Source organism: Martes martes, assembly GCF_963455335.1.
Source record: "Martes martes genome assembly, chromosome: 3".
Classification (NCBI taxonomy): Eukaryota; Metazoa; Chordata; class Mammalia; order Carnivora; family Mustelidae; genus Martes; species Martes martes.
In genome coordinates, this window is record NC_137890.1 from 10,493,357 (window position 1) to 10,520,600 (window position 27,244).

Genomic DNA, 27,244 nt, shown 5'->3' on the forward strand with positions numbered 1-27,244 from the left:
CCGAGTAAAATCAAAACTCCTGGTTTAAAAGGCCCTCCGGGAACCGTGTGTGTCCGCTTTGCCCATCATTAGCTTGCCGGCCCTCTCCTCCCCGCGCCCTGCTTCAGGCACCGCTCTCCTCATGGTCAATTATTCCTGCTAAATCCAACAGGCACACCTCAGTTTTCTTCTTTTTTGGTGACTTCCTAATGTTCACTGGCATCACTGACCTTTCCACCTTCATAAAATACTTGCTTAAAACACAAGAATCTTAATACAAAGGCTTAGTAAACATGTGCCCGGGTCTATCTCAAACACTGCTGATAACATGTCCGAAATCCCAATCAGTTCCCCTGTTCTACTCGACGACCCGCCTTTGCCCTTGCCGCCCTCAAGAGACAGACCACCTCTATGAGGAGTGAAACATCATCTGTCTTGATTCCCGTTGGTTCTCCGGGACCTACGTTGTAGAGGAGCAGCTCAGCGAGCAGCTGTTAGACTATATTACAACAGGAAGGATGAACGTGTACGGACGCTCAGCAGAGCAGAATTCACCTCATGGCGGGGTCACTCAGCAAAGGCACACTTAACGGTTCGCTTCACTGTCCATGGATAAGTAAGTGGGAGGGGCCGGAAACATAAAATGAATAAAATAACTTTTAGGAAGTTGTTGTGGTAGAAAAATGTCAGCAGTGCCCTTCACAGGCTACGAGACTTCAGAGAATTACTTATAAGTTTATAAAGCGGAACCAACACAGCCCGAATGCCTGGTGTCTGGAGTAAAACTCCAGTTTTACTCTAATAAAGTGCTTCGGAAAGTGGCTGAAAGCAGGGAGTAATACGAAAAATCACCAAAAGTCTTAGTGACAGTATCCGCCAACTCTAATATGGTAACAACCCACGCCACACAGTGTTTTCCATTTCCAAAGCAACCGGATTTTAGAACTAATGTTTTCTTCATTTGGTCACATGACAAGTTCCTCAACTCTCGAGCACAACATGACAGTCACTCAAGAGGGTCCAGGTGCAACTGTGCACCCAATTAGACAAGCAATTTTCCAGATTACATGGGCAGGAGCCTCCCCTTTTTATGAAAATGCAGTCCTGTGGTTCAGAAGTCCGGAGCCTTATCCACTGAGCAAGGGCGCGTCTGGCAAGTAAACAGGTCAAGCTGTGCAAGGTCACGCTTCAATGTCTGTACGACCTCATTTACCTGACCCCCTCCTGTCAGATGTCAAGCTGATTTGAAGGAGTTGGTCTCTTTTTTTTGTTTTTGTTTTTTCCCTTTGGAGTTGGCTTTGAAAGGATATTCTTTAGCCTGAGGTAAGGAAGTCACACTGCAAAGCGAGTTACTTGAGGGCCTTCTTCCTTAACCCAAGAGGAGCAGGGAATAATCCATTCCGCCACTGACATGTCAGGACCGACCACATTCCTATGAATTCTGGGACCCTGAGCAAAACTTCTGCAGTGAGTTTTCACTCCTTTTGCTATCAGCAAGACATACCGCTCTCTGGCTCTTCTAGATAGTAACCTCTGCACAGCGGACACACACGAGGAAGGAAAAAACAGAAAGCTGTTGGAGGGGCCGTCCAGATCTCTCGGACTCAGTTTCCTCTCTCTCACCCACGTTAACGTTCTTCCTTCGCTTCTTCCAGTCTCTTAATTCTTACTAGCTCAATCTCTTCACCTAGCCTGCGTGACCTCCAGCAACTACCTTCAAGCTGCGAGGGCTGGCTGAAGGCATTTCGGTAACTGCACTTCGTGGACTTAGGTGGGTAGCACCAGAGCTCGTCATTCAACGAGCCAGCGGCCCATGTGACCGCTTCCCTGGATGCCACAGGCATTCCAAGAGGTTCCTGACAGGTTATTAAAATTCCACTATTTCAAGAGTCACATATCTTCCTGACCCTTCCACTGCACAATTTTGAACCATCTTTTTGGGGGGAGGCAGGGGGCGGGACACAGGTAACACAAAATAGGCTCAAAATTCAAAAAGTACTAAAGGACCATCTAGTATAAGGCATGTACCACACTTCCGTCATGGGGTCGGCCATCTGGCTCCCCAATTCAAAGGCAACCACGGTTAATCGATGTCTTGGGGCTCCTTCCAAAGATATTCCATACGCACAACAAACACATACGTTCTTTTTGACACAATGAAAACACAAGGCTTTTGTCACTTGATAGATCAGTATACAGAGAAATTTCAGAACCTTTGCGATGGCCATGCAGTAGTTCATGATAGGGCTTTATTCGGTTATGCCACTTTGATGGGCATTCCAGTTGCCTCCAGTCCTTTACCTACAAACCACACTGCCACGAACATACTAATACATGTGCAACCTGGGAACACATCCTGTAGCACAAATTCATTTTGTCAAACCACTCTCCCTGGAGGCTGTATCCATTTGTAGACCCACCAATAAACATACGTGGGGCTATTTCTCTATAACCTTATGCCATTAGAGAATTATCAAGCTTTTCATCTTTGCCAAAATGCAGGTAGAAAATGGTTTTGTCATAATTTTAACTTGAATTTCTCTGTGTACATTGACCCATTTTCTCGTATGTGTAGGAGCCATTTATATATTTTCTTTGCTATAAGCCACGTGAGCATTTTTCACTTAGGTTTGTCATTTTTATATTGATCTAAACGAGTTCTTTATATATTTAGAACATTTCCCTTTTGTCACCAAAGGAGTGACAAATTTCTCCTCTGGTTGGTTGGCTTCTTTATTGGCTTTACTTGTGGTGGTTTTATATTTTTGGAAATATTTAACATTTTTTAAGCATAAACTTATTTCCCAATTTTTTCTCAAATGGAAAAATAACTTTATCAAGAAAACAAATGTTTTTGCCAAAGTGAAAGAATTTCATGTTCACACAATATTATGTCTTCTGAAAAAAAAAATTCATTAAGAGAGTATTTTTCTCCAATAGGATAATATTTTTGCTACTTTGTCTAGCATACTTTTTAAAACTGGGGGGAGGGGGGAGTCTGAGTGAAAAAATTACCTAATAAAAAATGTAGTTTACATGATCGTAACACCGAGTTTTTAGAAAAAGTTTTTAGAAAAAGTTTTGTTGGTTTTTTTTTTAAGATTTCATTTACATATTTGAGAGAGAAAGCATGAGCAGGGGGAGAGGGAGAAGCAGTCTCCCCACTAAGCAGTGAGCCTAACACGGGGCTCCATCCCAGGACCCCAGGATCATGACCTCAGCTGAAGGCAGATGCTTAACTGACTGAGTCACCCAGGTGCCCAATTTTTAAGTCTTAAATATAAAATACTGCATGACTTCAAAAACTTACCTCAATTTTTGTCATTTACCATGTACTGTGTATCAATTTTCTAGCTAGGATTAAAGTCCTTTATTATAAGCACCTTAGAGTATTATGGTATTCATTTTTAAATGCTACTTCTAAAATGCTTTCTGTCTACTGTGCACTTTAGCCATATATAATTTTTTAATACAAAGCCTACAGTAGGCACATATGTAAAAGTGAAGGGACCTTGTTTGCTGATGTCTTTTTCATGTTCAAATTAATAGTCTACTCTAAAAATTGACCACGGATACAGGCAAAAGGAAAGAAAGAATAATATTGTATTTTATTCTAGGAAGAGTATTTGAAAATTATTTCTTTAAAAGAACCATGATCTTACCATGTTCCTATAGAAATTCCTGTAACTACATGATTTGGCATCACTTTCTACTCTAAAAATGGGATAAAAGGAACAGAGACTACGATATAAAATGCAAGTATTGAAATATTGAAAACATTAAGAAAACGTGATTTTGTGCACAAAATTGTTGATAAATGCTAACTTCATTTAAATCTTAATTTTTATGACAATATTCCATAAAAATACTTTACTAGATGTACTTAAAACCACATTTGCAAAAGTACTCTCTAAATACCTCTGATGGTGGGGGTGGGTAGTGCCAGGCTGGCTCAGTCCTTAGAGCATGTGACTCTTGATCTCGGGGTTTTAAGGTCAAGTTATTAAGTCTGAGCCTCCATGTTAAGTGTAGAGCTTACTTAAAAATAAAATCGTTTTTTTTTTAAAGATTTTATTTATTTAATTGACAGAGATCACAAGTAGGCAGAGAGGCAGGCAGAGAGAGGGGGAAGCAGGTTCACCGCTGAGCAGAGAGCGTGGCTCAGTCCCAGGACCCTGAGATCATGACCTGAGCCGAAGGCAGAGGCTTAACCCGTTGAGCCACCAAGGCACCCCTAAGAATAAAATCTTTAAAAAAAAAAAAATGGTGGGATCTTTTCTTTCTTTCTTTTTTGTAAGATTCTATTTATTCAATTGACAGAGAGAGAGAGAGAGAGAGAGAGAAGGAGACTCCCTGGTGAGCAAGGGAGTCTGACACTGTGCTCAATCCCAGGACTCCAGGATCATGACCTGAGCCAAAGGCAGACACTTAGCTGACTGAGCCACTCAGGCACCCCTGGTGGGATGTCTTCTTAGTCAAGAAGTATAGAACAAAATACATGGTGGTAGAACAAATGGAAAAGGGTAAGCTATATTAGAGTAAGAAATTCTCAGGCAATGTGTATGTAATTATTTCTTATTATACATCCATATGTAATTATTTTTTATTCTTATGTTCATCACCATTTTCTCTGTTTGGAAAGAAAACTATAGGGTGGTAATTTCAATGATATGAATCCTACAAAACATTTCCCTCCCTCCACCACAGGCATCTAAAGATGAGACAATTTTACATCAACCAAACCAAACACTGTTGAAACCAAAATGAAAACTTTTTCAGATGCAAAATCTTATTTACCTCAAATCCTGTATTGCTCTTGAATATTATTACTAACTTGGATAAAACTAAAATCACTGCTAAAATTCAACATTTTGAATTTTAATGCCAATTCAAAAAACACGTTAACATCTACAAGAGGTAAAAAGCTACTAAAAATGCTTCCTAACAGCTTCTCCTAACCAAGCATTCCTGACTGTGTACTTTTCACCACAGGGTACGTGTACATATAATATTGTGCACATTTTTTGCTTTATTCGTGTCCCTGTCCTACCTTCCTTAAACAGTATGACCATAGCCTTAACTTTCAGCACATCACAAAGAAAACCCCTGTATCCTGTGACTGAATTATTCTGGTTAGAAATAAGTGCATTATTCCTTGTAATTTTCCATGACAGTGCTAATATTTCTCAGAATTTTGTCTAGCAAAACGACTCTGTAAGATGAGATACCGAGAGGTACCAGTGCGTGGGCTTTGGACCACACCGACCTTGGTTTTCTCTTAGATTCTACGCTCACAGGCTCTGTGACGGAGCCTCCCTCTCCACGCCAGGCTAGTAACACCCGCCTTCAGGCTTCCTGCTGCCCCATTTAGAGAGGAGGTGTATATGGAGCTGACCACGGCACCCAGGACAGGCCACACTTCACTGCAGACCAAAGTAATCAGCTCCTTCATGAAAATACCTCCAAAGAGGTTAACCTCAGTATCAAAACCAACACTGTAACTAGAACAAGACCGGGGAACCCCGTCCTCACTCCGTTTGTGGAAAACAAACAAAAACTTAAGGAAGCACACACTTTCATAATAAGAACCAAAGTTATCTCTAGAAGATGTCTCTGATTTTTCAGTAAACCTAGCTTGCTACCACAGGCCTGGGCTTTGCCTTGCCTATTTATAGCACCATTTCCAAGGCAAGTCGTGACTTCCGTATTAATCACGTTCTAAGCTATTACTCATTCATCATCTCCACCAAGGAGAACTCCATCACCTTCGCCGAAATCCTTCCTTTCCCCCAGCCAGTTGAGTGCTTTTTTTTTTTTAATCTTTCTCTCAGATTTAATTGGTTGAAGGAACCTCTATTATAGCATTTATCACAGCATTTTAATTACTTCCAAGTCTCCCTTTATCATAACAACTAGAGACTGTTGACATGGATATCTCCAAAGCAAGTTACCTTTAAGTAATCTTTTTTCCAACATAATATCATGTTCACATTAGCAATTTTTCATTGCTTCCTTGGGAGAGATTTCTAGACGTGGAATCAGTAGACCACAGAATATGAACATTTTTAAAGGTCTTTGATGGATGTTATCAAATTATTTTGTAGAAAGGGTAAAGGGATATCTATTCCCATTTAATTCACCTTGGAGCTGCTCAGAGCTCAGCAACTATTATTGGAAAATTTATTATTTGAAATATTTAGGAGGTAAAACATATCCACCATAGTAACAAGGATATAATTAAGTCTAAAAATACTCGTTTAAATATTCATGATTAAATACTTACGAAAGAACTGAGTCAGGGGCACCCTCGTGTCTCAATCAGTTAAGCATCTAACTCTTGATTCTGACTCAGGTCATGATCTCATGGTTATGAGACAGAGCCTCTCAGCCCCCCACGGGCTCTGCGCTGGAGGCGGAGCCTGCTGAAGATGCTCTCTCACCTTCTCCCTCTGCCACTTCCCACTTCCACCCCGTGCTCTCGCTCACTCTCAAAAAACCCCCAAAAAACTGGGGTGCCTGGGAGGCTCCATCATTGAGCATCTGCCTTTGGCTCAGGTCGTGATCCAGGGTCCTGGGATAGAGCCCCACAGGCTCCCTGCCCCCAGGAAGCTTGCTTCTCCCTCTGCCACTCCCCCTGCTTGTGTTCCTTCTCTCGCTGTCTGTGTGTGTCGAATGAAAGAAATGAAACTCATTAAACAAACAAACCACCCCAAACTGTGTCAAGGATCTGGATAATCCAGATGTTTAAACTTTTAAGGAAAGGCCAAGCTGTTTTCCAGAGCCTCAGCACCATTTTACATTTCTACCACCAGTATGTGAGGGTTCCAATTTCTGTGCATCTCCTAATTCCCTTGTTATTATCTATTTGACCACAATCATCCTAGTGGTGTGAGGTGTTCTCTCCGCGTGGTTTGGATCTGCATTTCCCTGATAAGTAACAATGTTGAGCATCTTTGTGTTTGCTTACTGACAACTGTAGATATGTTTTTGAGAAATGCCTATTCAGATAAAAAATGCCATTTTTAGTGGGTTTTTTTTATTATTAAGTTTGAAGTTTTCTTTATGTTTTGTTTTTTAGAGAAAGAGAGGGGTAGAGAGTGTGTGTGTGAGCAGAGTAGAAGGAGGCAGAGGGAGAAGACAGAAAATCTTAAGCAGGCTCTGCACCTAGCACGGAGCCTAACATGGGGTTCAATCTCATGACCCTGAGATCATGACCAGAGCCAGAATCAAGGATCAGACGCTTAACCAACTGAGCCACCCAGGCACCACCGTTTTACATATTCTATATTCAAGTGTTTTACTGAATATATGATTTGCGTTTTCTCATTCTCTGGTCCGTCTTTTCAATTTCTTGTTAGTATCCTTTGAAGCATGGTTTTTAATTTTGACAAAGACCAACTTATCTATTTTTTCTTTTGTTGCTTGTGTTTTTGTCCTATCTAAGAAACTACTGCCACGTGCAAGGTCATGAATATGTATCCTTATGTTTCTTCTAAGAGTTTTATTGTTTTACCTCTTACATTTAGACCTTTTATCCCCTTTCGCTTAATTTTGGTGTATTAACTCAATATGAGAAAGGGATCAACTTTATTCTTTTACATCTAGATACCCATTTGTTCCAACACCATTTGCTGACAAGATTATTCTTTCCTTCATTGAATTACTCCAGTAGTTTTGTCAAGAATCACTTGAACACACACTCAGGGATTTAGTTCTGGATTTTCACTTCTGTATCTCTACACAAGTACTAGACTGTCTTTATGAGACAATTTTGTGGTAGGTTTTGAAGAGGGAAATAGAGTTCTCCAACTTTATTCTTTTCTTAAAGATTGCTTTTACTATCAGGGTCCCGTAAGTTTCCATATAAATTTTAGTGTCAGCATGGCACTTTCTGGAAAAAAAAAAGTTTGGATTCTGGAAGGAAGAGCATTGCATGTATAGACCAATTTAGGAAATACTGACATCTTAACAATATTAAGTCTTTCAATTCAGGAATATGAGATGCTTTCTGTTTATATTTGGATTTCCAGTCACTTCTTTTTCAATAGTTTGTGGTTTTCACAGTATAAATTTGTACTTCTTTTGTTCTTCAATCTTTGGATACTCTTGTTAATGGAACTGTTTTCAAAATTTTATTTTTGGATTGTTCAATTGCAAGTAAGTTGAAATGCAACTGATTTTATGCATTTATTTTGTATCCTGGACCCTTCCTAAACTTGTTTATTATCTGTAATATTTCCTTAATGGATTTCTTAGGATTTTCTACATACAACGTGTCACCTACAATACAGATTTTTCTAATTTTCACCAGTTATAGTTGCTTTGCTGCACAAAACTGCTGTATGAGTGGATCTCTGCCATTTAACTTTCAATATAAGTTTTATCAATATATAACTTCAACTGGAAGAATGAAATTGTAATTTCATTCATTTTTTATTGTAATTCAAAAATGCAGTAAAATTTTATGGCTATCAAAAGGAAAGTTTTGACCTTTCCATAAGAAGCAAAAAAATAACAATAAAAATATCATTTAGGAAAATGAACTGAAAAAAAAATTTTTTAAATGAAAACAACTTTCATCTTCCTTGACCATGCTAAATGTTACTTTTGATCATTTACATTTTTCTTTTCAACTATTAACAAAAGTTATATTGCTATGCCAAAATTCATTAGTTGTGGTTATTCTTTTTTTTTTTTTCTTAGTTCTGGTTATTCTTAAGAAGTAGTTCACAGGCTCTTTAGAAAAAATTTCGATATCTGGCTCACTGTAACAAAGGACATCTAAATCACTATCAAGGATTATATATAACTCTTCTTTATTATTTCTGCTTACTTGTAGTTAACATTAAGTATCAGGCAAAAAAAAAATTTAAGTGCACGTACAGTGCTCATTTTTCTGTCTTTAGGAAGCCTGAATTCTTGAGTAAATTTTCTTCACTTCAGGAGTGCTCTGACATTTTTCTTCCAAGTGAATTGTCTTCAATGTGAATTTATGCCACCATATTTAAGATAACAAATGCATTAATCTTTTCTTTTATCATGAACTATTTGACCAGTTTCACATTACGCAGAGTAAAAGAGAAGAGATGATATCTTGGGAATCCAGAAGAGAATCGTGAAATAAATATAAGTAAAACTCAGTTTGTTTTTGGTATTTTGACGTTTATCATCTTATTACGCAAAATAATATTTCAACTTCGTGTTGAGATTTTATACTTAATTCTTCTATATGTTCTGACCCTTATATTCAGAACCAAAGACCTTAAACATAAAATTTCATTCCATCTACCCCTCCTTCACGTCAATTTTTCCTCTACCATGCTTCCTTCATTTCCTAGTTTCATCCTTCCTGCTTTTAAATTTTATCAAAAATACTAATCTGCGTTGGTTTGTGTCTTTTTAAAATTTTTTATGTAACATACAATTTAACAGCTTACCCATTTTAAAGTGTACAGTTCAGTGGTATGAAATACATGCACCTTGCTATGCATCGGTCACCACTGACCATCTCCATCCTTTCATCTTGCAAAACTGAAACTCTATGTCCTTTAAACAGGAACTCCCCATCACCCACCCCACTCCTCCCAGCCCCTGGCAACCCCCATTCCATTTTCTGTCTATGAGTTTAATTACTCTGCATTAAACTCAAGGTTCATTCATGTTGCAGCACGTATGAGAATTTCTTCTTTCTTAAGGCTGAGTAATATTCTGTGATCTGTAAACACCACATTTTGTTTATCACTTATCTATCATTGGACGTTTGGGCTGCTTCTACTTCCTAGCTATTGGAACAATGCGGCTGAACAAGGATGTGCAAATGTCTCTTTAAGACCCTGATTCGGATTCTTTTGGGGTAAATCCAGCAGTGGTATGGCTGGGTCATATGGGAATTCTACTTTTAATTTCTGAGGAACCACCAAACTGTTTTTCCAGCAGCAGCACCCTTTAACACGTCAACCAACAGCTGCATGGGGATTCCAAGGTCTCCACAGCCTCACCAACACTTACTATATTTTGTGTTTTTTATTGTAGCCATCTTAAGAACTCTGAGTTGGTGGTTCTGATTTGCATTTGGTTTGCAATCATGATTTGCAAATCATGGTTCTGATTTACATCTTCCTAATGATTAGTGGTGCTGAGCATATTTTCATGCGTTTACCGGCCATCTCTGCACCTTCTTTGCAGAAAAATGTTTGTTAAAGCTCTTTGCCCATTTTAAAAATCAGGTTGGTTTTTTTGCTGTTTAGTTACTGGAGTTCTTCATATATTCTGAATAACAACTCCTTCTCAGATATATGCAAATATTTCCTCCCAGTCTGTGGACTGCCTTTTCACTCTGTTGCTGACTGTGGACCTTTGATGCACCAGTTTCGTTTTGGTTTGTTTTTTTTTTTGAAGATTTCTTATTTATTTATCTGAGAGCGAGAGAGACAGCACAAGCAGGGGGAGCAGCAGAGAGAGAGAAGGAGAAGCAGGCTCCCCGCTGAACAGGGAGCCAGGTGCGGGGCTTGATCCCAGAATCCTAAGATCATGACCTGAGCTGAAGGCAGAAGCTTAACTGGCTGAGCCATCCAGGTGCCCCAATGCACCAGTTTTAAATTCTGATATAATGTAACTTATGTTTCTTTTCTTGCCTGGGCTTTTAACATCATGTGCAAGAAATTATCATCAAATCCAATGTCATGAGACTTTTCTGGGTTTTATTCTTACATTTAGGTCTTTGATACATTTTGAGTTAATCTTGTACACGGTGTAAGGCAAGAATCTAATTTTTTTCTTTTGCATGTGCATAGTGCATATACACTGTCCCCACTACTATTTATTTATTTATTTACTTATTTATTTTTAAAAGATCTGACTTATTTATTTTACAGAGAGAGACACAGTGAGAGAGGGAACACAAGCAGGGCAAGTGTGAGAGGGAGAAGCAGGTTTCCTTCAGAGTCCGATGCGGGGTTCGATCCCAGAACCCTGGGATCATGACCCAAGCCGAGGGTAGACTCTTAACAACTGAGCCACCCAGGTGCCCCACTGACTACTACTTATTGAAAAGACTACCCTCTCCCCCACTGAATTGCCTTGGCACTCCTACCAAAAATCATTTGACCATATATCCAAGGGTTTATTTCTGGGCTCTCAGTTCTATTCCAACGGTCTATGTGTCTGTATTATGATGGTACCACACCATTTTGACTACTGTAGTTTTGTAATAAGTTTTAAAAATCAAGAAGTGTGAGCTTTCCAACTTTGTTCTTTTTCAAAATTGTGCTGGCTATCTGGGGTCCCTCTCTTAAGATAAAGATGATCCCTTTATCTGCAAATCTTCAGTTGGGATTTTGATAGGGATCGTACTGAATCTATAAACTGCTTTGGGTAGTACTGACATCACAACAACATTAAGACTCCCAACCTAGGGACACAAGAGGACTTTCCATACATTTGTGTCTTCTTCAGTTTCTTTCAGCAACATTGCGTAGTATCTCATGTACAAGTCTTTCTCCTCCACGGTTAAGTTTATTCCTAAATGTCTTATTTTTTTTTGATGCTGCTGTAAGTGGAATTGTTCTTGCTTTGTGTATTTCAAAACCTTACAAGTGTATCATTAAGTACTTACAGTTTTACAACTTTCTTTTTTACTATTCTTAGAATACACACAAGCACACTGAAAGTGTAACAACGAGTACAAGGAGGCCACACAGCATCTGTAGGATAGCTATCCCCTATGGAGAGGAAAAGGGCAGAACGGGATTGCATAAAAAAGGGATTTAGCTGTAACTATGAATTTTTTTCTTTCATTAGAGACCTATATAGAACATTTGTACATTTGCAGTACTTTCCTCATTTGAAACATCTTATAATTTAAATTTTTGTAATTAAAATCACTCTGAAAATGTGGGATAGCCAAAGCATTCTACAGGCATATAACCTTGCCAGTACTACTTCTGGGATCATTAACCTAGACAGTCACCTCCAGGACAATTCAACTTTTTCTTGATGTGGCAGTGGGTGTTCTAGAAAACCAACAGTCACAGCTCTTCCCCTGAGACCCAAAAAGCAGAGGTTCCACTCGATTACAGACTTCATACCAATGAGCCTTTACTTAGGCTGCACTATTCACCTTGACTCTTTTCACCAAGACTGATGTCAAGGGAAGCTCAGTCCAATGTGCTTAGGAGAAAAGTACACACCATCAGCAGTACTTGCTTCTCGTTAGGTTTGCTGCTTCTGAGAGTAGCAAAGCCAATAAACAGGGGTAGTAGTTATTGATACTATATATCAAGGTGGATATTTTCCAGCAAAATTTTTAATGGAATATTTTTTTTAAACAGCCCTACTGTGCCCGTGGGCTAAAAAGTAAAACAAGAGGTAATTCTACAGCAAAGTCAAAGACACCACTCGAGCTGATGGTCTCTAGTTTTTCAACATGGAATCGGAAAGAAGCACAAAGAATAACAGCTCTGAGAAGTAATCTGAGCAGTTTTCTTACTAAGGCAAGGCACTGCTCAGAAAAACACTGTACTGGAGGATCAGATGAACAGTAACACTTCAGGGTGACTCTACAGAACTGAAAATTATGCTAAGTCTACATTTTTGAAAAGTTAACCTTCCCCAAGGAAAATGCTGCACTATAATATTTATGCTCTTTACTTTAGTATATATAATTTGCTACTCAACCCGATGCACACTTAAATCTCTACTTATGAAGCTACTTTTTTTAAATGATCATATAGAAAAGAGGAATGTAAAGAATCCCATAAGTCCGTCCCAAAACACACTGTAAGATAATTGTTTAACTCCACCATAGTTTTCATTTCAAGACAGTGGACTGAAATACCTTTTAGGAACAAATGCTTTAGCAATTTTGGCTTATCGAATGAATCACAAAATTTAAAAACAACCAAGGAGACTACACGTAATTCCAAGTTAATCTCATTTACCTGTGACTGATGACCACGTAAGAATGTCAGCTTCTCCAGTGTAACAGCCTAGCACTTACCTAGCACACAGTAGGTACATAATAAGGATATGCTGCATTAACAATTCTCTCTGTAACTCTTAACTTGGGGTATTTTCTATCAGGAAAATGCCACCGGAGGGTGTCTGGCTGGCTGAATTTGGTAGAGCACGGGACTCTGCACCTAGGGGTGGGGAGTCTGAGCCCCACTTTGGGGGTAGAGTTTACATAAAAACAAACAAAACTGCCACCATATACCTCAGCCTCACCAGGTTTTAGTTCTGTGAAATTATATTAATTTTCATATCCTGTTGAAATCTTTTGATTTTCCCACACAACAAAATAATGTTTCATCACAACTTAGCCACAAGAAGAGAAATGTAGATTAATAAAATATTCCCTGTACTAACTACACAGCAGCTTCTGTGGGTTCATGCTGAAAGCAAAAAAGGACACGAGTTAACCTTTCATGGTATTTTTCTGGCAATCTCAAATCACAGTATTTAAACATATCATTCATAGCACAGTATAAATACTAAATCTTAATGTAACGTTGTTCAGTACAGACCAGAATTAAACTAAAGCAGTTCTATCATGGATACCATCCAAGGGGTTTAAGTTCAAGTTCCTTTGAAATAAAAGGAATGCCACCACAAGGTAAATTTAGCCTCAAGAATGTCTGACACAACATGATGTCTCAAGAAATGCTAGATAGGCTTCAGATTACTTGTTTTAAAAGAATGATTACCTACCACAGCTATCATATGTTTGGAATTATACTTAAAAATGCTCTTCTCTGTCACAAAAACAGAAGTATTACTTCTCAATAACAAAAGGAAAATGAATCAGGTGTCAGGAAGTGGTTTTAGAATGTGCCTAAATCTCCGAACTTACATTTTCTAATTAACGTGAGACAACAAAAACTGCCATTGGCATTCAGCTTCCTAAAGAAGATGAGACAAATACATGGCTATGTTACAGATTCAAAAGATGATAGCCACTAAATAGGTTAAAAAATTGCTTTAAATATTCACAGATAATTTCAAGACTGCCAAGAAAAAAAACAAAGAAATAAAACTCACAGAGAACGTTGGCCCACTGTTTGATGCTACGGCAGTATGAACTTCATCATGCAATTTTACTGAGAGCTCCCAGTTAGCCACTTGTGGTTTAATAATAGGCACTCTGAAGTAGGAAAAAAGAGAAGCAGTTAATCATGTTATAGTATCTCCTAGTAAGCTGAGTTTCCTTTGACATTAAGTGTGCAGGGTGAAACAGCCAAAGACCGTAATTCAGAACATTATTTTAAAAGATTCTATCCTTGGAAAAAAACCTTTCAGGTTTGAACTGGAGTAACTGAAAACAAACAAAACACATGCAGACATTCTGAGGAGAGAAGCAATCATTCTGGGATAACTGTGGTCCCTCCATCAACTCCAAGTACTATCATCTCGTCTTCGATCTTGTGTTGCTTAATTGTGACAGTCTTCCAAAAATGAACTTTCTACAATATTAATTTCTTTTCAATATTTGGTTACTGTTCCAGGCGGTTTTAAAAATTTACAATGTTAGTCTCTTATTTTTCCAGGTTTATTGAGCTATACTTGTTATCAAAAGAATTGCATATAATTAACATACAATTTAGTGAGTTCGGACATAGTTATTCACTTGTGTTTCCATCACCGTAATTAAAGTAATAGACATATCCATCACCTCCAAAAGTCTCCTTGTATCCTTTCATTTTGTTTTGGTTTTTTGTTTGTTTGGGTAAGAATACAACTTCAGTGATGCTAGTCTTAACACAAAGGTCTTTCCTGCCAATGAGCCACATTATGTGGTCCGGAAAAACTGGGTCAGACAGCCAGAGACAAAAACATTTTTAGAATATAAATATTACCCACAATTTTTTAAAGTAACAAAATTTTAACGATTTTTGAATTAACCTAATTTAAATACTGAGCGTTTTCATTATTTATAGTTGTAAAATAATATTTCTGAAGCACTAAATAGGCAGTATCCAGATTTTGTTTCAAGTCATAGCTCTGAAAAAATGTTGCAGGTTATGTTTTAACACCCCCTCCCCCAAAGTCCAAAATGATTCTCTGTGTATTCTACTAAAAAAAAAAATCAGTCACATAAACTATGATTATAATCAAATCATCTCTAGACACAATGTCTAACGGAGGAGGATGGGTAATTTAGGCGAACATTTGTATTCGGCCCACTGTTTATTTTCTGAAGACGAAGAAATGTTTTAAAACTCTAGAAATGGAAATTAGAGAGAAGTTTAAAAATGCATCAGTAAATCATCACTAATACACAAGGCAAAGACATGGAGGATTCCTTTTCGTCGGTTTAAACAGGACGTGTTCAGAGGACAGAGCTTCTCACAGGAGGGTTCGAAAGGACAACAGGGAAGCATACAGGAGGCGGAGGCAGGAGTGAGGTGAGGAGAGAGGAAAGGTGTGGTGGGGCAGAGTGCTCCCGTGTGTCAACCCCACCCCTACTTTGGCACTCTCTTCCACCGGGCATCTGTCTAAGTGGGTCTCCCCCACTGGCCTGTGAGCTCCTAAAAGACCAAGATCAGACCTTATTTTTGCATCCCCAGGACGAAGTGCAGGCTGGGGAGAAAGGGTGGGGGGAAGGGGTCCATAGGGCAGAATGGGAGGAGCACCTGTTATGGCCGAGCACTGCCAGAGGAGCCTGGGTCACCCAAGGGACAGAGTGCGCTCCAGAGCAGCATGGACCCCACGCTCCTGGCTTACTACCCGGATGTTCTTAACTATACAGACGACCTCACTAGCCTTCCCTCTGTTTACCTTCAGACGGGGTTAACACCCTACCTTTTCAGGGGTACTGTCACAACAGAAACAACCCGACAGCTAGTATTACCAGCCACACTGCTTTCTTAAATCTTTCCTATCAAAATAATTTTGTAACTCTCCTGCTCCAGATTGTTCCATGCTTTTCTACTTCACATTGGATTAAATCTTAACCAACCTACCTACCAGTCAAGTTTCCTGTTTAATTAAGGCCCCACTCTTTGTATCCAGTTTTATTTCTGATTATGCTGACTTGTGTATCTGGTTTCTCCAAACCCTTAAAGTACTTCACAGATCAAGCCAAAACAAGCAAGAGAGCTAACACAGCGGTCACACACTCAGGCTCCGGTGACTTGAGGCAGCAGATAAAGAACCCAGCCCTGCCATTAATTAGTCTTGACCTTGAGCCAACCGTTGGCTCAGTCTCCTTATATATCAAACCAGACATACGACGGCATCTGCATCAGACTGATGTGCTGAGGATCACATTAAGCAGTGCATATAAATGGTAACTTTTATTACTTTGATTAGTCCCAACCCTAGACCAACACTCATTGCCCCTCCCCCAGCCCTAGAACTGAAAGCCCTTCATGGAAACCCTGGATTCCTTCTGCTCCACAAACTAACAGAATTTTCAAGGCCATCATCTCTCTCCTGAACTGTTCCCTAATTACAGGCACTGATCATAGTAAAAACCTCAGTCATCTCCCCTCTGCTTAACCTATATTACATGCTTAGTATTTTTCACAACTCAGTAGCCTGGAGGAGGGAACTCTTGCCAGTAAACCTGGAGACCCTTTTAAGCTATGCAACAAGCCTCTGTTTCCCGTGGAGCTGGGGAGTTCATCCTAACATCCTGTTGGAAGCCAGACTGCATTTTCCCACAGAAAGCAATCCCACAGATGGTGGCGAGGTAAAGCTGCCACCCTTCAGAACCGAACTATTTATTTTTCCATTGTCTTATTTTGATCCACATCTGTTTCATATATGTTCTAACCTACCCCAAGAGGGACCTTGTGCAAAGAGCACAGGCTCTTTTGAGTTGAAATCCCGAGGTTTCATCTCAGCCCCTTCTCTTACTAACAATGCAGCCGGGCCTCCCTGAGTCCTTTGGAACAGTAATGTCCACACCTGTGAAATACAGCTGGCACAGTGCTCGGGAGGTGACAGCAAAGCTATTACTTCTTCAGGGCACACAGCTCCTGCTGCGGCACTTGCCAAACCGTATCTTTTTAGGTGACGTGTTAGGAGGTTGTGCGAAAGAGGGGAAGCAGGCCCACGAGATACGAGCAAAAAATGGTCACACTTTGGACTCTCCTTAGAAGCTCACTCTCCCACAGACACAACTCGATAAGATCCCTCCTGGCTCCATCTAAGTTTGAAAGTCGTTTTGATTTGTTTTAAAATACAAAGGACAGGTTTGGCATGTATGTTCAGTATAAGGGTCCGTAAGCTCCGCGGCAGAAATAAACTACAATAAATTATGAATCAATAAAGCTCATCATGTGCACATACCAACCTGAGAGGCCGTGCGCTTACTTCTGCAAATCCCGGGCAACTACAGTAGTGACGATCACTCTGAAACACGGATATCAATCTCACCAGCACAAACACGCTTATAATGGTACCGGTTACATTTTACAGCGGTATCTTAAATGTTAGAGAAGAGTTCATTTATCCATTAAATCCAAAGTGGTCCCCAAGATTTTTATAAACAACTCTCCGGGGAGGGAGAGAAAAGGTCCGGAAGTTTCACACAACTCACGAGAGTAACAGTACACAGAAAACAGCTCCTTTGCTGAACTACACGCCGAAAGAGGTTGCCCTCTGATCACAAATTTCATCTGTGCAGCTTATAAGTTACTTGCAAAGCTGATTATCATTGAAGTTACGACTTCAAAAAACAAACAAAACCCTCAAAATCCAGGAAAAGGGAATTCACATTAACAGCAACCCACAAAGCAAGACAAACAACAGCCCTTACCCAGACCTGTCCACTCGGATTATCATCAGCCAACCAGAATGAGTATGTTCAATAAAACATTTTTCTGTATTTTATAGTAAAAACGGCCAGCTGATTATCACAAATGTTACTTACTGCTAAAACATTTAGCTTACTAGAATATTTTACTCAAAAAAAAGTGTAAATGCCACTAACCCACCTACATTGCTACTACATGTCAAGTTTTAGGGCAGATTTTATGTAAACATCACTCACAGCATCTTTGGTTATCAAGGATCATAAGCATCTCGAGACCGTATTATGAGTCACTCAGAAAAGCTGGTTTTTAATGGTGCCATTACCTATTTAAGAGTGAGATACTGAGTTAAAACAATGTTAGTGGTCAAAGAATCATTAAGCAATCCTTGATCATAACCTTAACAGTGGGTGGTCTGTAAAATGATCAAGAATAATAACGCTGCATTCCATGGCCACAGAGGTCAGCTTCTGCATACAAATCTTTGCAGGAAGAAAAAGGCCTTCAGAAAAGTGGGCCATTCATCTGAACCAAGTTCAGAGAATTGCCAGCACGGTGAAAAGCTATGTTATGCAAGCACATAGATGTATTCAGTGGGGGTAGATGGAAGCAGTTACATAGAGACTACAAAGGAGCCCTCCCATGGTTCATGAATAAGTCGAGGAAATGATCAGAAAAAAAAAGAGAGAGATGTTTAGACAGATGGCCCACTTAAAATGCCTGAGACGGGGCATAAGCAATTTTAATGAAACTTTAGATTCAGCATATGAATTGTTTATTTCCTCCAGGAGGAAAAAAAAAAAATCTAAAGACAAAAATTCAGCAATTTGCTGAAAAACTCACTTTTAGCAACTGGGATGGAAGAAGAATTCACAAATACAAGTTTTATTAGTTTGATAAATTCATATAAAATTCTTCACAGAGCCATCAGCTATCAAAATGAATATAAAAAGCATGGAATGAACAGATTAAAGGAATTTTAAACAGAGGTCTACTGCCAAAGCAAACAAAAATCTAAGCCGTATTATGTGAGAACTTACAACATTCCAACATTCAAGTTCATCACTGCAGAAGAAAGATAAAAGCAGCATTTTCAGAGAACCTCTTCAAAGCTAAAATTGTCATAGTAGAGGAACAGAATCCTGCCTATATGCAATTTAAAATGTGTACATTCAAAGACAGGAGGCTGTGTAGAAGAGAGTATATCACAAAACACTGCCTAGAAAGCGTGACGGCACACCCCCGACTTTGATATCATTAGCATTACAAATGACACCACCACACATGATACCTGAATCAGAAAATGAATACTAATATTACTTATAATCTTAAGAGAATTTAATATTATGCAAACCCTATTTCTTCTGCCACCAATAAAGGGTTCGGGTTCTCAATTTAAACGCTGGGCATGACTAGTCAATAAAGGCGATGGAGTTTAACCACCACCCCTGCAAACCCTGAGACTGGGCTGACCATAGGCTTCACGTGACCTTCCAAGTTACTCAGCCTCCTTGGTATCTTTCCTGATCAGTGAGGCCTAAATGCTAAGATGAACACTCTATCCACATTTCATTAAAAAAGATAAAACGTGTAACACAGATTAGTACATGGCACAGAATGCTAAGTAAGATTTATTACCATCAATCGTTATAATTTGGTACAATATCTGAACCCATCTTCTATTGTTCCAACCTGTTATTTTTTTTGAAATATATTAATATACAATTTATATACAGTGAAATTCAAAACTGTAAGTTCATCATTATCCTTCCAGGAAACCTGCCCCTCTCCCCTAGTAATTTCACTGCAGATTAGACTAAAGTTTCATGTAAAGAGACACCAAAACCAGGCACTCTTATGTGTGGCTTTTCTTTGCCTCATGGAATGTTTCTGAGGTTCACACATATTGAACAGTTCATTCTTTTATCGCCGAGTAGTACTCTGTCGCACAAACATACCAAAACTAGTTCGTCCTTCTGCTGATGCACACTTGGGTTGTTTCCAGTTTGGGGTTCTTTAGAACAAAACTGCTCTAAACATTCTTTGTATGAGCTTTTTTTGAAGACAGATGTTTTGATTCCTTGTGGGTAAAAACTCTAGGAGTGGACATATGAGGGTAAACATATGTTTAATTTTACAAAAACTGCCACCCCGTGTTACAAGGTCTTAAAACATATCAATACCACCCCTGGCAATGGAGTTTGCCCCATAATTTGCCGTTTTGTGTCCGTTTCTACTCCTAGCCAGGACAGTGGCTGAGAATATAGCTCATTACAGTTTAATGACCATTTCCCTTATGACAAATAACACTGGGGACCTCAATATTTGTCTCACTGGTCACTTGTATTCAAAAATTTGCCCATTTTTTTATTAAGATATTGGTCTTACTGATTTGTGGGAATTCCTTTTTAGAAAGTTTCCGTCAGATTTATGTGTTGTGAATACCTTCTCCCCCTCTATGATTTATAAGTGTTCTTAAAAATGTCTTACCTTCAGCAGTTTTTGTCGATTTTTTTTAAATTAATGGACTTAATTTTTTTTTTTAAGAGCAGTTTTAGGTTTTCCAGAAAATTGAGCAGGAAGTAGAGTTCCTATATATTCCCTCCCTCACCCCACCCTGGATACAGTGTCCCTGTTACTGACATTCTGCACTGCTATGGTACATTTCTTAAAACTGATGAACCAATGTGGATCCACTAGTATTTACTGAAGTTCAGAGTTTACATTAGGACTCACTCTCTGGGCTATACATTCTACAGGTTTGAACAAATGTATAATGACATGTCTCCACCATTAAAATCTCATATAGAGTAGTTTTATCTTAAAAATTCCCTATGCTCTACCTACTTAACCCTTCCTCCATCCCCCGGATCACTGGCAGCCACTGATCTTTACTGTCTCCAACATTCTGACTTTCCCAGAATGTTGTAGAGCCAGAATGGAACCTTCAGACTGGCCTCTCTCACTTAGCATTAGGCATTTACGGTTTCTCCAGGTCTTTCTGTGGCTTGATGGCTGATAGTTCATTGCTGAATGAAAGTCCATTGCCTGGATGTACCACGGTTTACTAAACCATTCACTTAATTGAAGGAGACGTCTTGGTTACTTCTCAGTTTTGGCAATGATGAGTGAAGCTATCATAAACATTCACAGGCAGCTTTTAGTGCAGAAACATTCTCAATTCATTCAGCTAAATACCAAGGAGTACAACTACCGGATCATATGGTAAAAGGATGTTTAGTTTTATAAAAAACTGCCAAACTGTATTCCAAAATGGCTGTACCATTTGCATTCCCATTAGCAATGAAATGAGAGTTCCCGTGGTTCTCACAAGCATTTGGTATTGTCAGTGTTTAGGATTTTAGTCTAAAAAACATCTATCTCTGCAGTTAATGGAAAATTTTAATAGTTGTAAAAACATATGAATTTTCCCTTTTATATTCAGTGCTTTTATGTCCTTGCTAAGAACTGTTTTGACTATATCAAGGCCCAGAAAAAATATTCATATTTTCCTTTAGAGGTTTTTTTATGTAGACCTGTGATTCATCATCTTCTTGTATGATGGGAAAGAGGAAGAGGTAGGTTCATCTAGTTGTTTCAAGAAAATCTGTAGACCAAGTTCTGTAGCTTTGTCCATCAGTAAGACAGTATTAGCTATTCTAGATCCCTTTGCATTTCCATACAAATTTCGAATCCCACAGGCAGTTTCTTCTCCATCCTCCCCAAAGCAACCCTAATGGGATTATGTTTGTTTGGGCTTGCTCTGAATTTCTTCATTCATGGAGGGAGAGCTGACGACTTAACAGTATTTTATCCTATGAAAATAACAGCTCTAATCTATTTTACATTTTTAATTTCTCTGGGCAAAGTGTGGCAGTCTTGGATCTCTTCTGCTATAATTATACCTATTTTTGTTTTAGTTTTATTAGTGTTGTATCATAGATTCCTTAAGAGTTTTCTTAGGTAACCTATTAAGTTGTCCGGGAAAGCTTCTTTCCCCAATCCTCATGCCTCATTATTTTTCCAAGCCTTAGTACTCAGACGAGTGACTGTCTAGAATTTAATTTGTTAAAGTATTTGCCTAAGTTGTTCATGCTGTATTAAATAAAACTGTTAGTAGTCATTTTTTCAGTGTTGCTACTTTGTCGGAACACAATTTATATTTGATTGACTTCTTATCGTGCAACCCTCCGAAATTTATTCCAGTACTTTCACAGATTCCTTAAGGGTGTCTATGTAAACACAATTCCTCTGTGAAGAGGAACGACTTTACTTCTCCGTTTCTGATCTCCATGACTCTTTTTTATTTCCTATCATACTGGCCAGGATCTCTAGTATCATGGTGAATAAAAGTGAAAAATCCAACTCCGTCCTGTTTCCAACCTAAAGGAGATAACATAATATTTTTCAGATATTTTTTCCCCATTTTCTGTCTTCTCTTTCTTCTGTATCTCTAAATAGGTATTAGTTAGGCTTCCTAATCCTATCAACTTAGGTCACAGAGACTTGCAAAATAAGTACTTTTTCTCTTCAGCCTGTATAGTCTCTATTCTTCTAAGTTTACCAGCTCTTCCTTCTGCCAACGCCAAGAGCTTTCAGCCTTGCCTACAAGTTTTCCATCGCAGAGATAGTACCATTTTAGATCTAGAATTTCTAGTTGGTAATTTGTCCTATCCGTGATATACATCTTAGTAGTCTCACAGTTGGTTTCTATTGTCTGCTTTTTCACTTGACCACGGGCCAACTTTAATGCTTGAACTATATGTCAAGTGAATTGTTTTTTGGATCCCAGACTGTGGAAATGTTGTAGACACTGTATTTTTCTGTTATCTTCTCCTGGGAAGTACCAATTCTCATTAGAGTAGGCAGTTAAATTACTAGCTGATCACTCTGAAGTCATGGAGACTCAGCTTTGTGCTCTGCTAGGGTGTCTATTTGATTTTGCTCTCAGGGAATTAAAAGTCCAAATTCAGAAGTCACTAAAAGTCTTTATTGCAGAAATATAGAGTTTCCCCTAAGACACGGTCCCTCTGGGGTTTTCATGGAAAACTCAAGGCATTTACAAGCCCCTCAAATTTGGTGAGGCTCAAACTCCAAACATTACTATCTCCTTGGGCAGCAAGTGAAATTTCAGCTCAGTTCATTCTGCATTCGAGCAGAATTCACATGCTGGGATTCTTGAAGTCTTTATGCACATTTCAGGAGTCAACCATCCATTTGAGGGAAGCTAAATTCAGATACAGAACTCCTTACTCTGTTGCTCTCGTTTTGCATGATATCCCTGATCAATTCTCAGCAGTTCTTACAATTCTGAGCATCATTATTCCAGAGTAAAGTCAGTAAGACTCTGGTTAACTCCTGAGTTCTGGCCATGCTCGGATGCATGCGTTCAACGGTGACCACCTCAGGGGAGGCGCCATGCACAGGTCGAGCTCCAGTGTGGCTTCCTTCTTCACAGGCTCGAAGTCCATCCGAATTCTGACTGGTTTCAGTTGTTATCCAGAGCCTTCAAATAGTCATAGATCTCCAGAGCGTGTAACTGCTATGGGGAGGAGGATCAGTTAGAAATAAGCCATACCACCATTACAGAAACTGGAACTTCTCCATGCCGATTAAGTTTATATTAATTTTTGTATCACTGATCTCCAAAGGCAGAGGAGGAAATAAGGAATGGAAGAATACTGGGTCATATATTTGCATCATTTCTACCAACTAGGTAGTGGCCCAGGAACACCTGACATCTACACTTATAAAGTTTATTTATGTAACTAAATTGAAAGCAGTCATATAAACCCTTTATGAGAAGAAATAATCTTAAAGAAGACTCCATTCTGCTAGAAGATACATCATCTCATTTTTAATTCCTAAAATTTAAACTTCTTTTATACCAATAGGAAAGTAAGTACTTGGATATAAAATACATTAAGTTTTAAAAATATTAAGCAGCTTTACTGACATAAAATTCACACACCATAAATTTAACCCTTCCAAACTTCATAATTCAACAGTGCTTAGTATATCCAGAGCTCTGTACCTATCAAACCAGGCAACTTTAAAACATTTTCGTAACCCCAAAAAGGAAAATTTGTACCCTCTGGCAGTCACTCCATGTTCCCCTTCCCCAACCACCACAGCCCTACACCACTACTAATGCACCTTCTGTTTCTATAGCTGTGCTTATTCATATAAGTGGAATCAAAGAATGTGCAGTCTGTTACAATGCCTTCGTTTAGCATAGTGTTTTCAAATTTCATCTATGCTGTAGTTAGTGTCAATATGTTATTTTTTTGTCACTGAAAAATATTCCATTCTATAAAGACACCCCTTTCTACTTAATATTATATATCTATCATTTCAGGAACATTAGAGTTGTTTCTGTTCGCTCATTATGAAAAATGTGAGTATGAATATTTATATACAACATTTGTATGGACACAGGATTTCATTTCCCACAGGTATAACCCTGGAAGAAGAGCTGGGTCAGGGAGTAATGTCATATATTTTGAGAAACTGCCAAATTATTTCCAGCTTTGCACCATTTAATCAAATTCCTACCAGGAATGCACGAGTGTTCCGATTTCTCCCCGTCCTCACCAACACTTCGATATTGTCCATCTTTCTTATTACACTCACCCTCGTAGGCGTAAAGCGGTAGCTAACTGTGGTTTGGATTTGCATTTTCCTGAGGACAATAATGCTGAGCCTGTTTTCATGGGTTTGTTGGTAATTTGTGTATCATCTTTGGAAAAATTTCTATTCATATCCTTTGCCCTTTCTTAAACTGGGCTCTTTTTATTATTGAGTTGTAAGAGTTCTTTATATATTCTAGACAAAAGTCTCCTCACAACAAATACATGATTTGCAAGTTTTGCAAATATTTTCTCCAATTCTGTTAGTTGTCTTTTCACGTTCTTAATGGTGCCCTTTAAAGCACCTAAGGTTTTTTTTTTCCTTTCGTTTCTTGTGCATCTGACATCTTACATAAGAAATCATCATCTAACCAAAAGTTAACAAAGCTCTTACAACTGTCATTTGTTTTCTTTTTAGGTTCATTTTTGTGTGTGGTGTAGGGAGGGAACCAATTTTGATCTTTTGCATGAAGATACGCAGCTGCTCCAGCAGCATTCAAGAGTATATATAAATACTCTAAGTCGTCTTCATCTACTTGTTGAAATCAACTGATCATAGTTTAACTATGGTTTGGATCTTCCATTCTGTTCCATTGATCAACACGTCTATCCATACGCCAGTACAACACTGTCTTGATCACCACAGCTTTGTAACAAATTTCGATCAGGAAGAAGTTCCCTGGTTTTGTTCTTTTCCAAGACTATTTTGGCTATGCTGAGTCCCTTGCACTTTCACACAAATTCTGTAATCAGATAACCATTTCTGCAAAACATACAGCTGAGATTGTGAGAGGGACTGCACAAAATCTGTACATCGTGTTGGAGAGTATTACCATCTTAGGTCTTCTGATCCCTGAATGTGGGAAGCTTATTCATTTTAGTTGTCTTTAATTTATATCAATAATTGTTCTCTGGTTTTCAGCACACAAGTCTTGTACTTCTATTTTAAAAATTTAAGCTTAAGTATTATATTCTCTTTGGCGCTATTGTAAATAAAATTGTTTCGTCAATTGCTTTTTCAGTTTGTACACTGGTACCATATAAAAATAAAACTGATATTCGCGTATCATTCTCGTATCTTGCAACCTTGCAAAAATCATTAGTTCTAATAGATTTTTGTGCATTCCTGAGGTTCTCTCCTATGGACCACCTAAGAGTCGCACTGTAAGAAGCAACCACCTTTCCTCTTCCTCTCCGCCATCTGCTCGTCAGCTGCAAAGCAGCAACCAGGCGTGAATGCATCTCCATCCATGTCGGCCAGGCTGGTGTCCAGATGGGCAACACCTGCTGGGAGCTCTATTGCCAAAAACACAGCGTTCAGCCCAATGGCCAGATGCCAAGTAACAAGACCAATGGGGGAGGAGAACACCTTCTTCAGGGAGAAGGGTGCTAGCAAGCATGCACCCAGAGTAGTTTTTGTAGACCTGGAAACCAGTCAATGATGACTTTGCACTGGCACCCACCTCCAGCTCTTCTACCCTGAGCTGCTCATCACAGGCAAGGAAGGTGCTGTCACTAACTATGCCAGAGGGCACTACACTATTGGTGAGGAGATCACTGACCTTGTCTTGGACCAAATTCAGAAACAGGCTGGCCAGTGCGCAGGTCTTTAAGGCCGCCTGGTTTTCCCAGCTTTGGAGGGGGAACTGGTTCCCGGTTCACCTGCCTTCTGATGGAACATCTCTCTGTCGATTACAGCAACAAGTCCCAGCTGGAGTTCTCCATTTACCCAGCCGTGCCACCCACCACCACCCCCTCACCGCCTCCGCCGGTTCCCACAGCTGTAGTTGAGCCCCACACCACCATCCTCACTCCCCACACTGCCCCGGAGCACTCCGACCGTACCTTCATGGTAGACAACGAGCCCATCTATGACATGTCATTACTGACAATGTCAATACTGGATGTCCAAGCTACACTCACCTAAACACGTTAACAGGTCCAACTGTCCTCCATCACTGCATCCCTCACAGCTGAAGCCCTGAATGCTGATCGAACAGAATTCCAGAGCAGCCTGGTGCCCCATCCCCGTATCCATTTCCCTCTAATTACCTATGTCCCTGTCACCTTTGCTCAGCAAGCCTACCATGAACAGCTTTCTGTAGCAGAGATCACCATTACATGCTTGAGCCAGCCAGCCAGCCAGCCAGCCAGCAAAATGTGACCCTCGCCATGGTAAAGACATGGCTTACTGCCTGTTGTACTGCAGCTACATGGTTCCCAAAGATGTCACGGCTGCCCTTGCCACCATCAAGACCAAGCGTACCATCCAGTGTATGGATTAATACACTGGCTTCAAAGTGGGCATTAATCACCAGCCTCCCAATGTGGCACCTGGCGGAGACCTGGCCGAAGTCCAGCGAGCTGTGTGCACGCCGAGCAACACCACAGCCGTCGCTGAGGCCTGGGCTCGGCTGGACCACAAGTCTGACCTGATGTATGCCTCATGTGCCTCTGTTCACCGGTACGTCGGAGAGGGCATGGAGGAAGGAGAGTTTTCGGAGGCCCGTGAGGACATGGCTGCCCTTGAGAAGGATTATGAGGAGGATGGTGTGGGTTCTGTTGAAGGCGAGCATGAAAGAGGAGAGGAATACTAAAGTTAAAAATGTCACAAAGGTGCTGCTTTAACAGGGAAGTTTATTCTATCCTGAACATTGAGAAGTTGTGCTCTGATCAGTTAACATGTATGTAGCCATGTCTATTTTCATATACAGTTACTGACCTATGCTATAAAACACAATGCTTGCTACAGACCCAAGCTGTCCATTGCTCTGATGGGTTTAAATAAACTATTCCCTGTTTTAATTGGGGGAGAGGAGAGATCTTTTTGTAAATTCCTTAAGACTTCCTACATACAAGATCGTGTCATTTGGAAATTGT

The 27,244-nt window shown here is 39.5% G+C and overlaps 1 protein-coding gene and 1 pseudogene across 3 annotated transcripts in view; one reads left to right on the forward strand and one right to left on the reverse strand.

Moving 5' to 3' along the window:
- The window catches only part of PCCA (propionyl-CoA carboxylase subunit alpha), a 403,819-nt gene that overhangs the window by 128,043 nt on the left and 248,532 nt on the right, over positions 1 to 27,244 (reverse strand). For both annotated transcript variants that reach the window (XM_080798184.1, XM_080798183.1), the window contains one exon: positions 14,017 to 14,119. In XM_080798184.1, coding sequence (XP_080654310.1) covers positions 14,017 to 14,119 — 103 coding nt within the window. The remainder of the gene's footprint in view (positions 1 to 14,016; positions 14,120 to 27,244) is intronic.
- Positions 25,638 to 26,961, forward strand: LOC308339484 (tubulin alpha-1A chain-like; annotated as a pseudogene). Its single transcript has one exon. The product of its transcript is annotated as a tubulin alpha-1A chain-like (transcript).